This window comes from Mesoplodon bidens, assembly GCF_964165515.1.
Source record: "Mesoplodon bidens genome assembly, chromosome: 7".
Lineage (NCBI taxonomy): Eukaryota > Metazoa > Chordata > Mammalia > Artiodactyla > Ziphiidae > Mesoplodon > Mesoplodon bidens.
In genome coordinates, this window is record NC_138164.1 from 55233552 (window position 1) to 55251717 (window position 18166).

Here is an 18166-nt window from a genome sequence, read left to right on the forward strand (position 1 = left end):
TTTTGCGGTATGCGGGCCTCTCACTGTTGTGGCCTCTCCCGTTGCGGAGCACAGGCTCCGGACGCGCAGGCTCAGCGGCCACGGCTCACGGGCCCAGCCGCTCCGCGGCATATGGGATCCTCCCAGACCAGGGCACGAACCCGTATCCCCTGCATCGGCAGGCGGACTCTCAACCACTGCGCCACCAGGGAGGCCCCTACAGATATCATTTTGATAAACGGATTTAAAATGCATGAAGGAGTGTTTGTTCTAAGAAATTTTTGAACTAAATTACATTAATTTCATAAGGATGAGATTTTAGGAGCCATTAATGCATTTTTTGGTTAGTGAAAAGCACTTTTTTTAAACCCCAAAATCTAACCTAAAATTATTGATTTTATTGTTAGTATTAAAAGATATAAGTTCAACTACAACGAAGTGAAATTTATTCCAGGTATGCAAGGCAGTTTGAACATTTGAAACTTAATGAAATCTATCACATCCACACACTCAAGAAGAAAAATGATGTGATCTTATCAATAGATGCAGAAAGGGCATTTGACAAAATCCAACACCCATTCACAACGAAAACTCTCAGTAAACTAGGAATAGAGGAGAACAAGACAAGGATGTTCTTTGTCACCACTCCTTTTCAACATCATACTGTAAATCCTAGCTAATGCAATAAGACAAAATAAAATAAAAGGTACACAGATTGGGAAAGAAAAGTTAAGACTATCATTGTTTACAGATGACATGATTGTCTATGAAGAAAATCCAAAAGAGTTAAAAAAAAAAACCTGGTACTAATAAGTGATTTGACTATAGCAAGGTGGCAGGATGGAAGGTTAAGATACAAAAGTCAATTGCTACCCTACATAATAACAATGAACAAGTGAAATTAAAACACAATTGCCATTTACATAAGTATCCCCCCAAATGAAATATGTATAAGTCTAACAAAATACGTACAAAATGTGTATGAGGAAAACTACAAAACTGATGAAAGAAAGAACTAAATAAGAGATTCCATGTCCATGGATAGGAAGACAATATTATCAAGATGTCAATTCTTCTCAACTTGATCTCTATAGATTCAATTCAATCCCGGACTTCCCTGGTGGCACAGTTGTTAAGAATCCGCCTGCCAATGCAGGGGACACAGTTTGATCCCTGTTCCGAGAAGATGCCACATACCGCAGAGCAACTAAGCCTGTGTGCCACGACTAATCAGCCCACACCCTAGAGCCCACGAGCCACAACTACTGAGCCCGTGTGCCACTACTACTGAAGCCTGCACGCCCTAGAGCCTGTGCTCTGCAACAAGAGAAGCCACTGCAATGAGAAGCCTGTGCTGTGCAACAAAGAGTAACCCCTGCTCGCTGCAACTAGAGAAGGTCTGTGCACAGCAACAAAGACCCAATGCAGAAAAAATAAATAAATAAATAAAAATCCCAATCAAAATCCCATCAAGTTCTTTTGTGGATATCAACAAACTGATTGTAAGGAAGCAAAAGACTCAGAAAGTCAACACAATGTTAATGAAGAAGAACAAAATGGGAAGACGGACGCTACCTGTTTTCAAGACTTATTGTACAGCTGCAGTAATGAAGTCAATATCAGTGTGGTGCTGGCAAAAGAATACAAACAGATCAATAGAACAGAATAGAAAGCCCAGAAATAGATGCACACAAATGTAGTTAACTGATCTTTGACGAACAATGGGAGCACGGAGAAAAGTCTTTTCAGTGAATCGTGCTGGAACAACTGGACAGTCAAGTGCAAAAAAATTAAACTAGACACAGGCCTCACACCCTTCAAAAAATTAATTTGAAATGGATCACAGACCTAAATGCAAAACAAAAAAACTACAAAACTCCTAGAAGACAACATAGGAGAAAGTCTAGATTACCTTTGGTTGCTGATGACAGATTCAATATCAAAAGCATGAATCAAGAAAGAAATCATTGATAAGCTGGACTTCATTAAAATTAAAAACTTCTGGTGAAAGACTGTCAAGAGAACAAGAAGACAAGCCACAGACTGGGAGAAACTATTTGATAAAGTACTGTTTTCCAAAATATACAAAGAACTCTTAAAACTCAACAATAAGACAAACAACTTGATTTTAAAATAGGGCAAAGACCTGAACAAACACCTCACCAAAGAAGATATACAGATGGCAGATAAGTATTTGAAAAGATGCTCCACATCATATGTCCACAGGGAAATGCAAATTAAAACAATGAGATACCACTACACACCTATTAGAATGCCCAAAATCCAGAACACTGACAACACCAAATTCTGGATGTGTAGCAACAGGAACTCTCATTCATTGCTGGTGAGAATGCAAAAATGGTATGGCCACTTTAGAAAAGAGTTTGGTAGATTCTTACAAAACTATACATACACTTACTGTGTGATTCAGCAATTGCACACCTTGGTATTTAATATCTGAGTTAGTTGAAATCTTATGTCCACACAAAAACCTTGCCCATGGCTGTTTATAGCAGCTTTATTCATAACTGCCAAAACTTGGAAGCAATCAAGAAGTCCTTTGCTAGGTGAATAGATAAGTAAACTGTGGTACATCCCGACAATGGAATATTTTTTTAAATTTATTTTATTGAAGTATAGTTGATTTACAATGTTGTGTTAATTTCTACTGAACAGCAAAATGATTCAGGTATGTATGCTTTTTTTTTTTTTTTTTTTGCAGTATGTGGGTCTCTCACTGTTGTGGCCTCTCCCGTTGTGGAGCACAGGCTCCGGACGCGCAGGCCCAGCGGCCATGGCTCACAGGCCCAACCGCTCCCCGGCATGTGGGATCTTCCCGGACCGGGGCACGAACCCGTGTCCCCTACACCGGCAGGCGGACTCTCAACCACTGCGCCACCAGGGAAGCCCCAGGTATGTATTCTTTTTCATATTCTTTTCTAGTATGGTTTATCACAAGATATTGAATATAGTCCCTTGTGCTATACAGTAGGACCTTGTTGTTTATCCATTCTATATTATAATAGTTTGCATCTGCTAATCCCAAACTCCCAATCCATCCCTCCCTCACTCCCCTCCCCCTTGGCAACAACAAATTTGTTCTCTATGTCTGTGTGTCTGTTTGTTTCATAGATAAGTTCCTTTGTGTCATATTTTAGATTCCACATGTAAGTGATATGGTATTCAGACAATGGAATATTATTCAGTGCTAAAAAGAAATGAGCTATCAAGCCACAAAAATATGTGGAGGAACCTTAAATAAATATTACTAAGTGAAAGAAGCCAATCTGAAAAGGCTATTTACTATACGATTCCAACTATATGACATCCTGAAAAAGGCAAAACTATGGAGTAAAAAAAAAATCAGTATATAATATGTCATTATACATTTGTCAAATTCCATAGAATTGTACAACACCAAGAGTGAACCGTAATGTAAACTATGGGCTTTGAGTGATAATGATGTGTCAATATTGGTTTATCAATTGTAACAAATATATCATTCTGGGGCTGGCCTATTGGTAGTAGAAGAGAATGTGCATATATGTAAGAGCAGGGGGTAAATGGGAACTATGTACTTTCTGCTCAGTTTGCTGTGCATCTACAATTGCTCTGAAAAATAGTTTATTTAGAAGGAAAAAAATTTTAATAGATATATAATAAAATGTAAGTTCATATTGAGCTTCCTGGTTATGGCCTTAATCTCTATTTTAAAAATATTGGCGAATAGTTGCACATTATGAGATTATTACTTAAAGATATTTTCCATAAATAATTTTGATATAAGATTATATAACTCAGATAAATGGGGGGGCATTCTTTTTATAAAAGAATTTGTTACAAGAGTCCAATTTTGCAAGCAAAGCTTTCTATTTAGTATTGTTGTATGTTGTCATATCTACATATTAGGTAGAGAAAACAGATAAACCAGACTGAGCAGTTCTGTTTAACTGTAAGCTATTTTGCATGTTGTTACTAAATGATCACCTATAAATCAGTTTAAGTCTGACTCAGCCCAAAGTACAGCCTCTCGGCAACAAAAGTCAGGTAAGAGACTTCTCCAGAGTGGCCCATGGTGGAGAATAAAAACATGGTTTTTAAGAAAATCCCTAGGCACGGTTGATAAATGATGAATTTTTTCAGCTATCTGATTATTCCATTATCTTAAACTATCAAATATGCTTATATGTTGAAAGAGTCAGTTTTGCTGATGATTCAGTCATCTGGAGGAGTGGAAAGTGTTTTTGGGTTTGGAAGTCAGGAGCTTTAGGTTCTGACCTCTGCTCTGCTACTAGCTCTGCAACAATTATGAGGGATTGGATAAGAGGGTTTCTAAGGTTTCTCTAGGCCTAACATTCAGTAATTCAATTATATGTGCAGTTGTAGCTTTTTGGTTTTTCCATGCTAGATATTTGTAATCTCTCAGAAAGTTGAAGCTTTTGTGCTCAGCAGAGCATCCAGAATCTCTTAGGATTTTATCATTAAGACCTCATCATTTATTTCCCAGAAGAGTTCTAAGACAGACACCTGAGATTTTCCCTAAAAGGCAGGTGCATTTGTTAGCTATGCGTGTATCTGGCTTTGGAGCTGCAGCACTTACAGCCTGTGTGGCTCTCTTTTAAAACCTTTACTCAATTTCTACAAACATGTCCAGCTGCCACTAGACTTCCTGTCTCGATCCTCTTTGCTACTGCCTTTTTCATTCTATCACTGTTGTTGTTAAATTTTCTTCTTTGAATACAGGGTCATTTAAATGCTGCTACACTGATCGGTGAACTTTTTGGAAATGCTCAATAGAAAAGGCTTCTCATCAGTGTGTCTCCAAAGACACCAGGCTCTTTTTCCAAGAATTATGCAACGTCTTGTTAAAACCTAGAAACTATTAATTACCTGCTGCGTATACAAATTACTCAGATTTCATCTGGGTCAAGGCTTAAGATATTGTTAAAATTATCAGTCAGGATGAACTATACCGAAAGAATTCTTGTGTGCAATTAGCTTTGATGACATCTGCTTTACTTTTTGGTACCCTGTTGTATCAGTTCTGGCTCGTTAGCTATAGGCAGAAATCAGGTGCTGATGTTCTCAGAAATGTAGTAATAGGGGCTCCATACCCACTGTGCCATCATTTCCCAACTTCTGCCATACACATCCTTTATCTCTTACCCTGTAGAATTCTTGGCTCGAGAATTTCCCAACTCTTTTTCTCAGCAACTTTTTCTTTTTGACAGGATCTTGGCTAGTTTGTAATCCAGAGATTTTCATTTTATGTTAGTTATTTTAGGCCATTGGATCAGTAACTTGGAATCTTTCATTTCCTCTGTTTTGATTTTTAATTGGACCTATGGCACTTATCTCATTCCCTCACCACCACACCTCTATATGGAAGAGCTTTTCCTGGCATTTATTCCTTTTTCAGCCTTTTTCACCATGACATTATAACCCTCCCCACCACTCACATTTCCCACCCCTCATCTGCTATCCCCCATCCCCTACTTCCCTTTCTGGTTCCAGAGTCATTGTCTTTTCTGTAGCCATACTTGATAGGATAGGTTTTTTCACAAGAATTGTAATACACTTTATTGCACTTGAATTCTGGTGCTTAGAGACTGCTCCTGTCATTACATAGTGCAGCCTGCAGAGTTTTGTTTTACTCAGGTAGAGAAACAAGTGCCAGTGTTTACCTAATCTTGCCCTTAAACATTAGGGCTGGGTTTTTTGTGGAAAAAGAAAGCCACCTTTCCTTCTTTTCTGAAAGCCCAAAATTAGATTTCATGTGGCTTTTCCTTTTCCATTTTGGGTATGTTCTTCATTTCTCAACAGATGTGCTTTGGATAGATCAATGTTTGATTTTCCAGTGTTAGGGAAAATATAAGCCAGGTTTTCTATAAGGTGCAGGTGAGAAAGGGATGCTGCACAAGTATTCATCTGTTAAGAAACGAAACAGGAAAAGAACTAATACCTAGTGCATTATGTATTTTTTTTTTCATTTAATCCTCACAACCACCCTGCAGAATAGTTGATAGCTCAGTTGGACATAGGAATAAGCCAGAGCTCCGAAAGGTTAAGAAATTTGCCTAAGGACACACAGCTAAGAAGAGGCAAAGCCAAGATGGAAACTTGAGAATGTTAATGACTGAAAGAAAAACACTCTTTTCCTACAGCACTTCCTTGACTTCCAGTTAACTAGTTACACTATAATGTTCCTGTGAAATCCATTGTGACCACATTATTACAGTCAAAGGCAAAAAGTAATGGTAGTGTAATAAATAAGCTGGATGCAGGCCTATTCAGAAGAAGGGAATGTGTTGATATGAGACATCTTGGAGTATAATACTTTAAGTTCCATGAAAAAAAAACACCTAAATACAGATGCACTTTACTCAATATATTTAAAGTTCTAAGTAAAAATATGTAAATTGACCATGTTTTAAATGTGTTAGGGGAGTTTCTCATTAAGGAAATCTTACAGTGAATTTTTAAGACCAAATGATTCCTTTCTTATTTTTATTTTCAGTTTTGCCCCAGGCATATCAGGTATCATTTAAGAAGTCTATGCCTGTGAGGTTGCATGATCACTAACTAGTTTGTAATTTCTCCAACACGTATTTGAATATTGTGGTGTTTCAGTGTTTCCCAAACGTCAGTATTTGAATACACCTTCACAATCTTCATTATATTAGTGTTCCACCTGTACTGCTATTTACTTACTATTTTTCTGTAAATCAATTTACATTTTTTACTCAAGTAGCTTTATTTTTAAAAGAGACGTTGTATCACTACTGTAAATGTGAAATCAGTATAATTCACAATAAATAGAAATTAATAGTAAAATATTATTAGATTCCAGCTAGATACTATTCCTGTTGAAGGCTTCCATCTGAGGAGGATTAGAAAGCATTCTAGTAGTATGGAAAACACACTGTCATCAGACTAAAGATATATCCTTGTAATCATAAGGACTGAAAGGGAATAACTTTCTCACAAGGCAAGTCAATGTTATTTCATGCTATTTCTGTGTACCATCAAAAATCCTCTCCCTTTCTACCCAAAGAATGTTGTAACCCCATCAGGTTTTCAGAATGAGCTCAGAAACTATTCATCAAAGCAGAAAAGTCTCTGATCTCTGTCGATACCTGTTCTCTTTTGATCTGGCCAAATTAATAAACTTGGTTCTGTTTCCAGGCTAAAGAGGAAATGATGGACAATAGAAGCTACTCCAATCTGCCAGACAAACTGCCTGTCTTCACTGATTCCACCCACTTGCCACTGACCGGGTCCTTCTATCTGGACCCCATGATCATGTTCCACCTGTACCCTGAGGGCCCGATGCCACCTCCTTACTCTGAAGACCTGCCATTGCTGCCTTTTTCCAGTGACTCTCTGATCATGGAAGATTATGGGGAACCCTGCGCCTTCTCCTTCCCAATGCCTTATCCAAATTACAGAAGGTGTGAATACTCCTACAGGCCAGCCTTTATCCAGAAAAGGAATGAGCGGGAAAGGCAGCCGGTGAAATGTGTCAATGAAGGCTATGCCCAGCTCCGACATCATCTGCCAGAGGAGTACTTGGAGAAACGACTCAGCAAAGTGGAAACCCTCAGAGCCGCAATCAAGTACATTAATTACCTGCAGTCCCTTCTGTTCCCTGATGAGGCTGAGGCCAAGAATAACCCCAGGAAAGATTCCTCCATAATGGCAACCACCAGCCGCCACACTGACCCCATTTTCAGAATCATTTGATTCTGTGTTTCTAAATAGAAACAAATAAGTTCACAAAATATGGTCCCTTACATCATTTGATAGTTTTCCTAATGGAGTTTCTGGGTGGGCAGATAATAGTTCAAATGCTAAGCTGTGTTGGATATTTCTTACCTGGGTTTCAGATGTACTAAACATTATCTTATGTAGATTGAGAAAACGCTTCTTAACCTTTGGTAATTTCTTTCAAGAACTTTAGGGAAGCAGGAGTCCCCAGAATTCTCTATATCTCTCACCTTGCCCTTCTCGCACACTTGGCCAGAGTCCCAGCTGTAAGAAACTCACAAGAGTATTGTAAGGTAAGACTAATGACTATTCAATGCCTGTACTGCACTTTGCAGACGCTTCATGCTAAGCAATCACAATGAACCTCCCTGGATTTGTCAGTTTGGTGGGTTTTATTATTTGGGGTTGGGGAGAAATCTATACGTCACTCATAACGTGATGCGGAAGTATCTTGGGGCTAAAGCAAAAGTAGTTAACAAAACCTTGTTGTCATTTGAAATTACTTCAGAGTCATCCATTTCCTGCATGCAGCAGACATCCTCAGGTAGCTCAGTTTGCGCTTAAGAGTGCAGGCTCCGCAGTCAAACTGCCTCCATTTACATTCTGACTGTGCTGCATCCCCACTGTGTTTTCTCAGTTCTTCATCCACAGAATGAGAATTATAGGAAAAGCAGCTACCCCTTATGTTTATTATCAATGTTAACAGTGCTTGTGAAACATAATGAAAACATTATGTGAAAACATAATGTGAAACATGAAAACACATAATGTTTTCATAGCCATTATTTTTAAAATTTATTATCCTCTTTTTTTTCTTTTTTGCCCATGACATCAACATTCTTTAGGTTCTCCGGGCCAGAAAATGTGGGAAGGACAGTGACGTCCTCTATCTTGGAGTCTGCCTTCAAAATGTTTCTATTTCTGTTCCTATGATGAGCTTCAGCTCTTCCTTCTTCCTTAACTCCCACGTCCCCTCTGTCACCAAGCCCAGGCAGGACTTCCAACACACTGTCACATTCACCTCCACTGTCACCTCTCTGTGAAGCCTTTCCACCACAGCCATTACTTGTTCCTTTATTGTGAACACATATTTCCTTGCCATTCCTTTCCTGCTATCTTTACTCCTGCTATCTTTGCACACCTATCTCTGCCTTCAGTAGAATGTAAGCTCCTTGAAGATAGGTGTCAGTCTTATACATCCTATATTCCTAGCACCCAGCAAAGTGATTCAAGCCAGGTAGGCATCAGGAAATATTTGGTGGTGTTATTTTCCTATTTCCATCCTGTCACATTGTGTCTGGATAACTCCGTGGCCTCCTGGGCTCTGTTCTCAACTGGCTCTATCACCACTCTGATATTCTTTCTTAAAGTATTTCACGTCGCTTCATCGCTCAAGCCCCATGACAACTTCCTTTTGACTCTGACATTGTTGACGTTTATCTGCTTGGTTTTCAAAGCTCCCATCAATTTGGCCCCTTCCCGAATATCCACACTTGATTTTCCCATGACACCCCATTCCCTCCACCCCAAAAAGAAAATCACAGTCTTGCAAATGCATCCTTCTCTCTTAGCTCTTGCTTCCTACCAAGAAGGAATGGAATATTCTCCTTCTTCCTTTCACCATTGAAATCCCACCTATCTTATTCAGGAATCCTTCTCTCATAGCCAGAGACTAAATCACTCAGCCTTTAGGGTAACAGTCGTTCTCCTGGCTGCAAAGTTAAGCTCTGTGAGGGTAGACATCAGTTAGGATGCTTTTGGTTGCAACCGATACAAAAATCTGATAAAAATTGGTGTAACCAATAAAGGGAATTTCTTGGTTCACATACCTTCGCTTCTAGCAGTAGGGCCGCCTTCAGGCAGGGCTCAACACTGTCACCAAGAACCTGGTTTCTTTAGATCTATCCTCTCTGGGAATAGCTTCAATGTCCCAGAAAGACTGTCAGAAGCTCCCAGAACCTCAAGCTTTCTTATTTATGTATAGGAGGAAAAAGAAAGTCTATAACCCAGGATTTCCAACAAAAGTCTTGAGATTCATTCTGATTCCAGAGGCACATGCCCATGCCCTAGTGGCCAGGGGATGGAATGTGCTGATGGACACACATGAATCGGGGGGTACAGTCAGCCTCTCCTAACCACACAGAGCCACAGCAGAAACAGGAACTGGTGGAAGGGGGGGATGGATGGGGTAGAGACAACCACAAACGTCCCTGCATACTTTTTGGGTCTTCTACACTGAACACAGTGCTGGGCACACAGCCAGTGCACAGTGACTGTCGGATGCCTCAAATACCAGCCTCCTCCTCTGGAGGTTCAAATGAGAGCAGAATCTAGACTTCTGTTCCTTTGGTCCCCACTGTCCACTCCCACCACCCCAAGTGAGCATTACACCTCCGCTCCTCAGCAGTCCTGTCTGTTACAGACAAACATGCCCACACTTCCGGTTTTTGGTTTTTTTTTTAAACTAAAGACAAATTCTATCTTAGAGTGCTTAGGCCACCCAGTGGTTCCCTCCACTCCAGCCTCCTGCCCGCACCGGGTGAAGGCAGGTCAATAGCCTTGAGTCTCTGGGGGACCAGCTCCCTCCCTCACGAGGCTCTCCTGGGATCCGGGAGGGCTGCGCATCTTGATGGACCCTTCCGGCAGAGGGGAAGCCCGAGCTTTTGGGGAACTGAGGTCGCACTGGCCTTTCCCGCCAACACCCCCTCCCCAGCAAGGCGGAGAACTACCCGCTACCCTCTCGCCCCGCGCATGCGGCCCAAGGCCCCAGTCCCACACCTCTGCACATGCTCAATACACTCCCTCGGCCCAGCTGGCTCGCATCCATGGCAACCTGCTAGGCAACCAGGAGTCAGTAGGTCTGAGGCCGTGAACTCCATCTGTCCGAAGGGGCTGAGGCTGAGGTGGAGTTTGAGGCTGTGGTAAGTCCCCTTGGGGTCAGAACTGTGGACTTGGGCAGGAGCAGACTCAACAGGGCCGTGGTGGGCTGGGCCAGCGGAGTGGGATCTCGGGCCCTGGGTGGCAGCTGGCGCCTCTGAGCACGTCTACGGAGGCCACAGCCCTGGGCTCTCAGCTCGGTCTAGTCCCGCAGGTGACTGGGTTAGGAGGGAAGTCTGTGGCTTGGGTTAGGGGTCAGTTTGTCACCAGGCCTACGATTTGCGAAGGGACGTGTGGTCTTACCCCCGAAGTCCCTACAACTGGGGTGGAGATGGGGGAAAAAATACTAACGTATGTTGAGCTACTTAAATATGCCAGGTGCTTTCCACATCTCATCTCCTGGGCGGTAACTGAAGCACCGAGATGAAGTGAGCACGCAGCCAGCAGGCTGTGAAGGATTTACTACAGCTAAATCCTTCTCTGAAATCCCAGCTCTTGCTCTTTCAACCCCTCCCCTATTTCCTGAGCTGAGCCTCCCGGGCAGGTGATTCTGGGGACACCCCGTGCAGCAGTGGGACCTGGTGCGGCCACAGAGAGGCTGCAAACCGCAGAGCTGAGCCCAGCCCGGGCCAGGCGCCCTCTCCTGGGCTGTGGGCTGCAACTCAGATAATACCGCCGCTTGTTCTCAGGTGTTTTCTCCCAGGGCCATGGACTCCTCCGCAGGGCCTGGGATGCCTTTGCCCAAATACTGCAGCGTGGTCACAATCCTGAAGGCCCCTGCCTGGGCCAGCACTGCTTCTCCCTGGGAACTCTCCTTCGCCTGCCCTCTCGCCTCCCAAGCACCCTGGCTCACCCAGCAGAGCCCCCTCACCAGGTATCGATCTCGGCTTCCTTTTTCCTCTCTGTTCTTGGTTCTAGATGGTGGGAGAGATGGCCCAGGAGGGAGAGAGCTTGCTTCCTGGGAAGGCCGAAAGGGTTCTTTACCGTGTGGGCTCTGAGTTGCTTGGGGTTTAATATTCCCCTAGTCTAAACTGCACTCCCAGTGACATCAAAGGTTGACCTGGCTTTCATCCCACCTTTTAGCGGAGTGGCAGATGTCAGAGTTGGCATGTGTGAGGGAAGGCAGTCAGGCATCATCAGTTATAAAACTTCTAGCTCATTTTACCATCAGCTCTGAGACTTGCCATGGGACTACATGAGAAATTAGGGTTTCTGCTACCAGCCGCTAAGGTGAGGTCTCCAGATCCCTCCTCAAGTTCCCTCAGTATCCCTCAGTTATCCTGGCTTTTTATGAATGGTATCCTTAGTTGGCTGTCTACAGTGTGAATACGAGAGGGGAAAGGAAGCTCAGCCTATAAGCACATACAGGTGGTGCAAGTCCCAGGGATTCATGTCCATGCTATTCAAGTCAGTCTGCCCAGGTTAGAGACACGCCAGCCTGAACCCTTTAGCCCCTTTCTTGATTCACCTGTGTAGACCATCTCATTCAAAGCCTGAGTTAAGCATCCCTGTATCCGGGCTTGCCCACAAAGTAAACAGTTTTTTTCAGAAACCCAAACCCTGACTCAACAATTCCCTACAGCTTGGTCCTGTCCACAAGATTTCCCAGAACTAGCTTCTCCTTTTTTCTGTCTCACAGCCTCCTAGTCAGCTCCTCTGTGCTTCCCGTGCTCAAACGCCTCCTCCTCTCTTATTGCCCCACAGTGCTCAGCTTTCTTGCAATTTTGCTCCTTTGGCATCACCATCCAAGCCTCCACGCCTCATCGTGGAATCCCACACACCGCCTCAGAATTCCCCTTCCTGGAAGTCTTTCCTGGCCTGCTGTCTAGTCTCAGACCAGCACTCATAACCAGAATGTATAAAGGCTAATCCCACCCTGATTACCTTGAAACAATTCCCAATCCTCAAACGACGGTTCCCTTCACTCTCCTCTCCTCCTGCCCCTTCCAGTAGCTTACCTTATCTTACTGGAAGTCACAGATTGCCACTCTTTACATGGATTTCTGTTCCATATTGCCTTATCTGTCATGCACACACCATGGCGCTGCTCAGATCTAACTCTGAAGCATGTTTCTTCATGGTTTTAGGTCTTGGTTTTCTCTACTCCCTAATTCCATTTGCTTTTTCCCAGATATGCATCTTATGACCCGTGTCTCCACATTGCTGACCCAGCACGGCAGGGGCCTGGCTGGCTGAGAAGAGGTGGACATGCTGCGGACGCATGGGTCCTGGCAAGAAGGGAAGCAGATGGCTTTTATTACAGGGGCTGCTCCCGAGGCAAGTCCCTAAGTCCCAACATCTCCCCATATGCTCCTCTGGGTGGCCCTGTCATACCTGATATGCCTCAGCTGTGTGTGCCCAGCAGTTCAGTTACTTGGATAAGCACAGATCTTCCATGGTCAGGATGCAGAAGTGAAAATGTAATGTCAGTGAGTGCATTAATTTGCTAGGGCTGGGTAACAAAGTGGCACAAGCTGAGTGGCTTAAACAACGGAAATTGTCTCTCGGTTCTGGGGACTGGAAGTCCAGGTGTTGGCAGGGTTGGTGATTCTGAGGGCTGTGAGGGAGGATCTGTTCCATGCGCCTTTCCTAACTTCTGGTGGTTTGCTGTCAATCTTTGGTGTTCCTTGGCTTGTAGAAGCATCCCCCTGATCTTGGCCTTCATATTCACATGGTGTTCTCCCTGGGTGCATGTCTGTGTTTAAATTTCCCCTTTTTGTAAGGACACCAGTCATTGGATTAGGGGCCCACCCTACTCAGCCGTACTCAGTGTGACTTTGTCTTAAGTCGTTACATCTGCAATGACCCTATTCCCAAATAAGGTCACGTTCTGAGGTACTAGGGGCTAGGACATCAACATATGAATTTGGTGGGGTAACTATTCAATCCATAACAGTGAAGAAAATATACAGTAAAAGCACTTTGTTCAGGAAAATTCAGTGTGTCAAATTATGGGCACCAGCCTAAGGGAAAGAGGAGCAAAACGTGTGTACCTCGTGTAAGCCTGTGTCCCTCCACACAGGAGCACGGTGCCTGCGTGCTGGGGCCAGGCCTGGGCTTTACTTTGATGGCTACTTGCTTCTTTGGGATTTTTCTCTTCCCACAAAGAGTCAGACTTTCTGAATGTGGATCCATAGAGGGAAAACAAGTGTGATTTCTAAAAATATATATAAATTATAGAATTTCCAAACAAAAGTCATTTTGTCATTTTCAAGTAACTAATATGTAATTTCAAATGAAATATTAACAGGGTTTTGCTCAAATATAGATCCTGTCTAGTGGTTTGATAAAAGTCAATTTGTAAGCTTGTTCTTTTAATTAGCTTAGTACTTGTCCTGCCCTCTCTGCCAGGCTGCTCATTTGCTTCCTTTGCCTAGCCTCCCCTCATGGACATAATGGCAGTGCAGAGGGCTGCTCCAACAGCCCCAGCCTGTCCTCACCTGAGAGGGCCTGTGGATGATACCCCATCCCTGGCTGGCTGCGGACACAGGGACAACACTTCCTGGGAGTGCTGGGAGGAGGGGGTGTGCTTGGGGAAAGATCCAGAGGACCCAGGTTACTCCTGTGAGTTGCAGGCCAAATATAAAGATAGGAGAAAAACAAAACAAAACAAAACAGGAAAAGGAAGAGCATGGGACAGGAAAGGCAAGAAGTGATAAACAAGAGTTGCCACAGCAAGAAGCAGAGGGAAGAGCGTCTGCCTCACAGCCAGCCTGTCTCTGCTACAGCAGGCTCCCGAGCAGCGCCTGGCCCTGCCCCCTTCCCTAACTGGGCCTTGCCCCGTGGGAGGGAGACCCTGGGCCTGGCCCTAGGCGTTGTGGGGAACCATGATGCTCCCTGCAGTACTTCCTAATGCCAGCTCTTATTCTGAGTGTTTTCTTTCCCACAGCTGGAGAGGCAGGGGTTCCTGCTGGTGGAATTTGAGGCTCCCCTTGTCACATGCCCAGGGCTGCCAGCCCAGCGGCAGAGCGTGGTCTTGGAGGAAGATGTCATTCAGTTCTCGCCATCCGTGGCATACTCACTGCGACTTGGGCACAAGGTGCTGGCACTCTGGGGACCAGACCAACAGCACTATGGCCCCGGCACCATTCCTTTGGGCTTGGAGGCAAGAGGCCCTCAGAGAGGTAAGGGAGCGCTCTGGCCTCCCAGTCCCCAGGAGCCAGGCTGGTGATCAGGCTGAGAGAGCAAAGGGTGTCTCTCCAGCTTAGGGGTTTTAGAGGCTTAAAAAATCCTGACCCTTTCACTTGCAGCTTCGTCCTGAGGGTGGCCACAGATAGACAAATATTTTTCAGATTATAAAATATTCTTTATCGGGGCAAAATAGCCCAAGGCTCCTATGTCTATGTTGGTTACTTAACCTATGGTGCGGTGAGGTTATCCTGGGGTCACACCAGTACTCATGGTCCCCCACCAAGTCGTCCAGAGACTGGGACAGTCCCCTTGTGCGAGGCCAGCCAGTCAGCATCGTTGTGTTCAGAGAAGCGACAGAAGGAGGTTTCTCCTTCCCTTCCCCCACCTGAGGATGCGTCTTGGTTTTGACATGAAAACCAAGACATGGCGGCACAGGAAGGGGTGGTAAGCATGGGGCAGGCGAGGAATGTCCCTGGCAGGCTCTCCAGGGAGAGGTGCGCGCGGGCAGAAGCAGAGCAGAGGGGCCGTGATGAGGCTTTGCTTCTGGGGAGAGGAGACCCCTTATCCCATGATATGAAAGAGGCGGCTGTAACAAAATCGTGACCTTTTCTGTTATGTAGCATCCAAAGAAGAAGAAAGTACTGTTCACTTCTGGAATGGCAGGACAGCTCCTGTGCCTCTTGGAGGGGTCAGGTGGGTGCCCCCAGCCGTCTGGAAGAAGGCTGTGGACAGGCTGCACAAGCCTTTCACCACGGAGCACCCCAGGCCCCTCCTCTGGGCCCCTTGCTGCTCTCTGGTGGGGCCGGTTGCTGGATGTGTCACCGGCGGGCTTCCTCTGAGCACTCCGTTCCTGTGCCCTCCCTGCCACCCGCATGCCTGCTGCCAGCTGCTGGGCCAGGGCTGCCTCTGCTGCTGCCCCTTGGCTGGACCCACCTGGTGGCCTCTAACCAGAACCTCAGTGGTCACAGCTAGAGAGCATCCAGAGGCGGAGCTGAAGCCCACGGCACAGCTTTTGCCCCTTGAGGATCCTAAGGAGGAAGAAGTAGCAGCGCAGGCTCCCACGGCTGTTTCTTCCTCCTCTGCCTCCTCTTCTTCTGAAGAAGAGGATCTGGAGAATGAGCTGGAGATGGGCCTTCCCCAGAGGTTGCTGGTGGACAGCACAGGCAACACGGCCCCCATCCTTCTGGAGGAGTCTCCAAGGAGGCAGGGTGGCCTCTGCCAGCCGGAATGGAGGTACTGGAGGGGAAACGGGTCCGAGCCGCGTCCCGGGAAGCCAGGTAGACCTTTTCCTAAGGCAGGGCTGAGGCCTCTGCTCCCTTCCCTCCCATGTGTCTCTCAGGAATCTGAGGCACATGTCCGCTGTGCTGGGATTGGAAGTAACACTTGGTCATGTCGAAGTGGGGGCTGTGATAAGAGGGAAACGTGGGCTTTATTGATTAAATGGAAACCTAACAAGAAAGGATGGGCTGATCTTTGTGCTAAGGTTTGCATCCCTATTTGACAACTGTCTTTTCTTTCTTCACTAGTCTCTACTGGCAGGACTCTGCCACTGTCCATTTCTACCCTCCCCTCCCTCATTTTCCTTGGAGGCGTTGATTTTTCTCTAGATGTGCAGTCAGAATGCCTCCAGGTGTTGATTGGAGTCTTTCAGCGCCCTGAGAAGCTCAGAAACGGGTCTTTAAACACTGGCCATCAGACCCTACTCTCCAGATGGGCCCCTTAGGAAGTCAGAGCGGGAGGAACCAGACACAGCCTTATGTGTCTCACTCTACCACTGAGAGGGGAGGCAGTGTCATTGTCATTGGCAACCTGCAGCCATCCCCAAACTTCTCTACCCAAGCAACATGCCCTTGTAGGTTTAGAGCAGTGTATCATTGATATGCCTCATGCCGTGCTATCTAAGTTCCCAGTGGGGCCCAGAAAGAGCAGACGCCTAAGGCAGCTGGCAGAGCTTTGTGAAGGAGGTGACTTCATAAGCCAGCCCTAGACTAGATTCTTGGGGCCCTGTGCTGACTAACTCAACCTTCAGTGAACTAAATGAACATTCACTCTGGGGCAGGGATACTGAGGGTTAAAGAATACCACAGCTAAGGGCATAAGGATCTGTGGGCCATTCTAATAATTGGTTATAAGGAGCAATATAGTATCTTCAGGTACTTGGCCTGGCTTTCCTCTAGGTACTGGATCATTTGTTATGCTCTGGGCAAAGGTTAATTCTTGGAGCTGAACCATGAGAATCAGTGAGCCTGCCCTCTGCCAGGTCCTACCTCTGCACCCAAAGCTCTGGAGAGTATGCCTGCACGGGGCGTGGAGAAAGGGGCATCTCCAGCCCCCATCCCAGATGGTGCTGCACAGCACACTCACTAGCGAGGGGAACTGGTGAGGTGAAGCGTGTAAAACGACGTGTGTGCCTGGGCTAGAAACAATGGCAAATACCAGGGCTTTTCTTCTCTCCCCTCCAGATCTTGTATCCTTTTAAGGAAATGTGCTGCTTTGCTTCTCCTGACTGCGCTTGATTGCCATCAAGCACTGATGCTTCACAGTCTGGTCTGAGGCTCTACCTCCTAAGGATCCTCCTGTACGGGTCCTCCGCCCTCCACGCTTTTGGCTCCTTTTAGTTGCAGGCAGTGAGGTTACTGTCTGAGACTAACCTAACAATCCCAGAGGGCCAGGATTCATGCCAGCAGTCATGCTGCTCTCCACCCTCGCTTATGACTGAAACAGGGTTCAGACAGTTAAGGGATTCTGTGATCCTTGATACACTTCATAAGTCAAGTCTAATCCCATCAAAATGGTGGCATATTCAACTAACTGAATTTTGGGTTTAGGAACAAGACTGCAACATCGGGAAAGAAGAGAAGGGTAACAAACAACAGACACTGAAAACTGCAGCAGTGGGGAGTCCCAGGGAGCTGGTCCTGGAAGCCACTGGCATGAAGCCACTACAGATCCTGCCAGAGGAAGCTGAACACAAAAAACTGAGTCGGGGTACTGCGGCACATCAGGGAGACCAGAATTCCCCCTAAACTAAAAGCCCCAAGGATCTAGGTAAAGCAGATGGCTGGGAAGGGGCTTCTGAAGGACTCCTTCCATGGTTCTTTGACCTTCGGGGGTCATACCACTTTTGAGAATGATAAAACCTATGGCCCCTCTTCCCAGAAAAATGCACACACCCACAATTTTGCATATGATTTCACAAGGCTTACAGAACCCACGAATTTCATCACTAGGGGTGCAAGGATCCCCAGTTAACTGACCCCTCTACCCTATGGTGGTGGGTATGGGCCTGCTTTACTAGGCCCTCGGTCCGTGAGAGTCTGTTCTTTGCTAGGAATGCGAATACAGCTCTACTTAAACCTTTGTATTCTTTGTTTTTTTTAGATATATATTTTTTTGATGTGTACGATTTTTA

General features: G+C 45.3%; 2 protein-coding genes across 2 annotated transcripts; both read left to right on the plus strand.

Moving 5' to 3' along the window:
• Positions 1-4173: 4173 nt before the first annotated feature.
• LOC308620437 (achaete-scute homolog 3-like) lies at positions 4174-7938 on the plus strand. The gene is made up of 2 exons (XM_081239986.1): positions 4174-6967; positions 7165-7938. Exon 2 carries the CDS (start codon positions 7177-7179, stop codon positions 7720-7722), a length of 546 nt encoding a protein of 181 aa, XP_081096112.1. The 5' UTR covers positions 4174-6967; positions 7165-7176; the 3' UTR covers positions 7723-7938.
• On the plus strand, positions 7938-18010 carry LOC308620439 (uncharacterized protein C11orf16-like). The gene is given in 8 exon segments (XM_081239988.1): positions 7938-8039; positions 11313-11497; positions 12755-12912; positions 14496-14747; positions 15375-16031; positions 17583-17589; positions 17591-17759; positions 17761-18010. Coding segments are annotated over 7 exon segments (1452 nt in total). The 5' UTR covers positions 7938-8039; positions 11313-11330; the 3' UTR covers positions 17803-18010.
• The last annotated feature ends 156 nt before the right edge of the window (positions 18011-18166 follow it).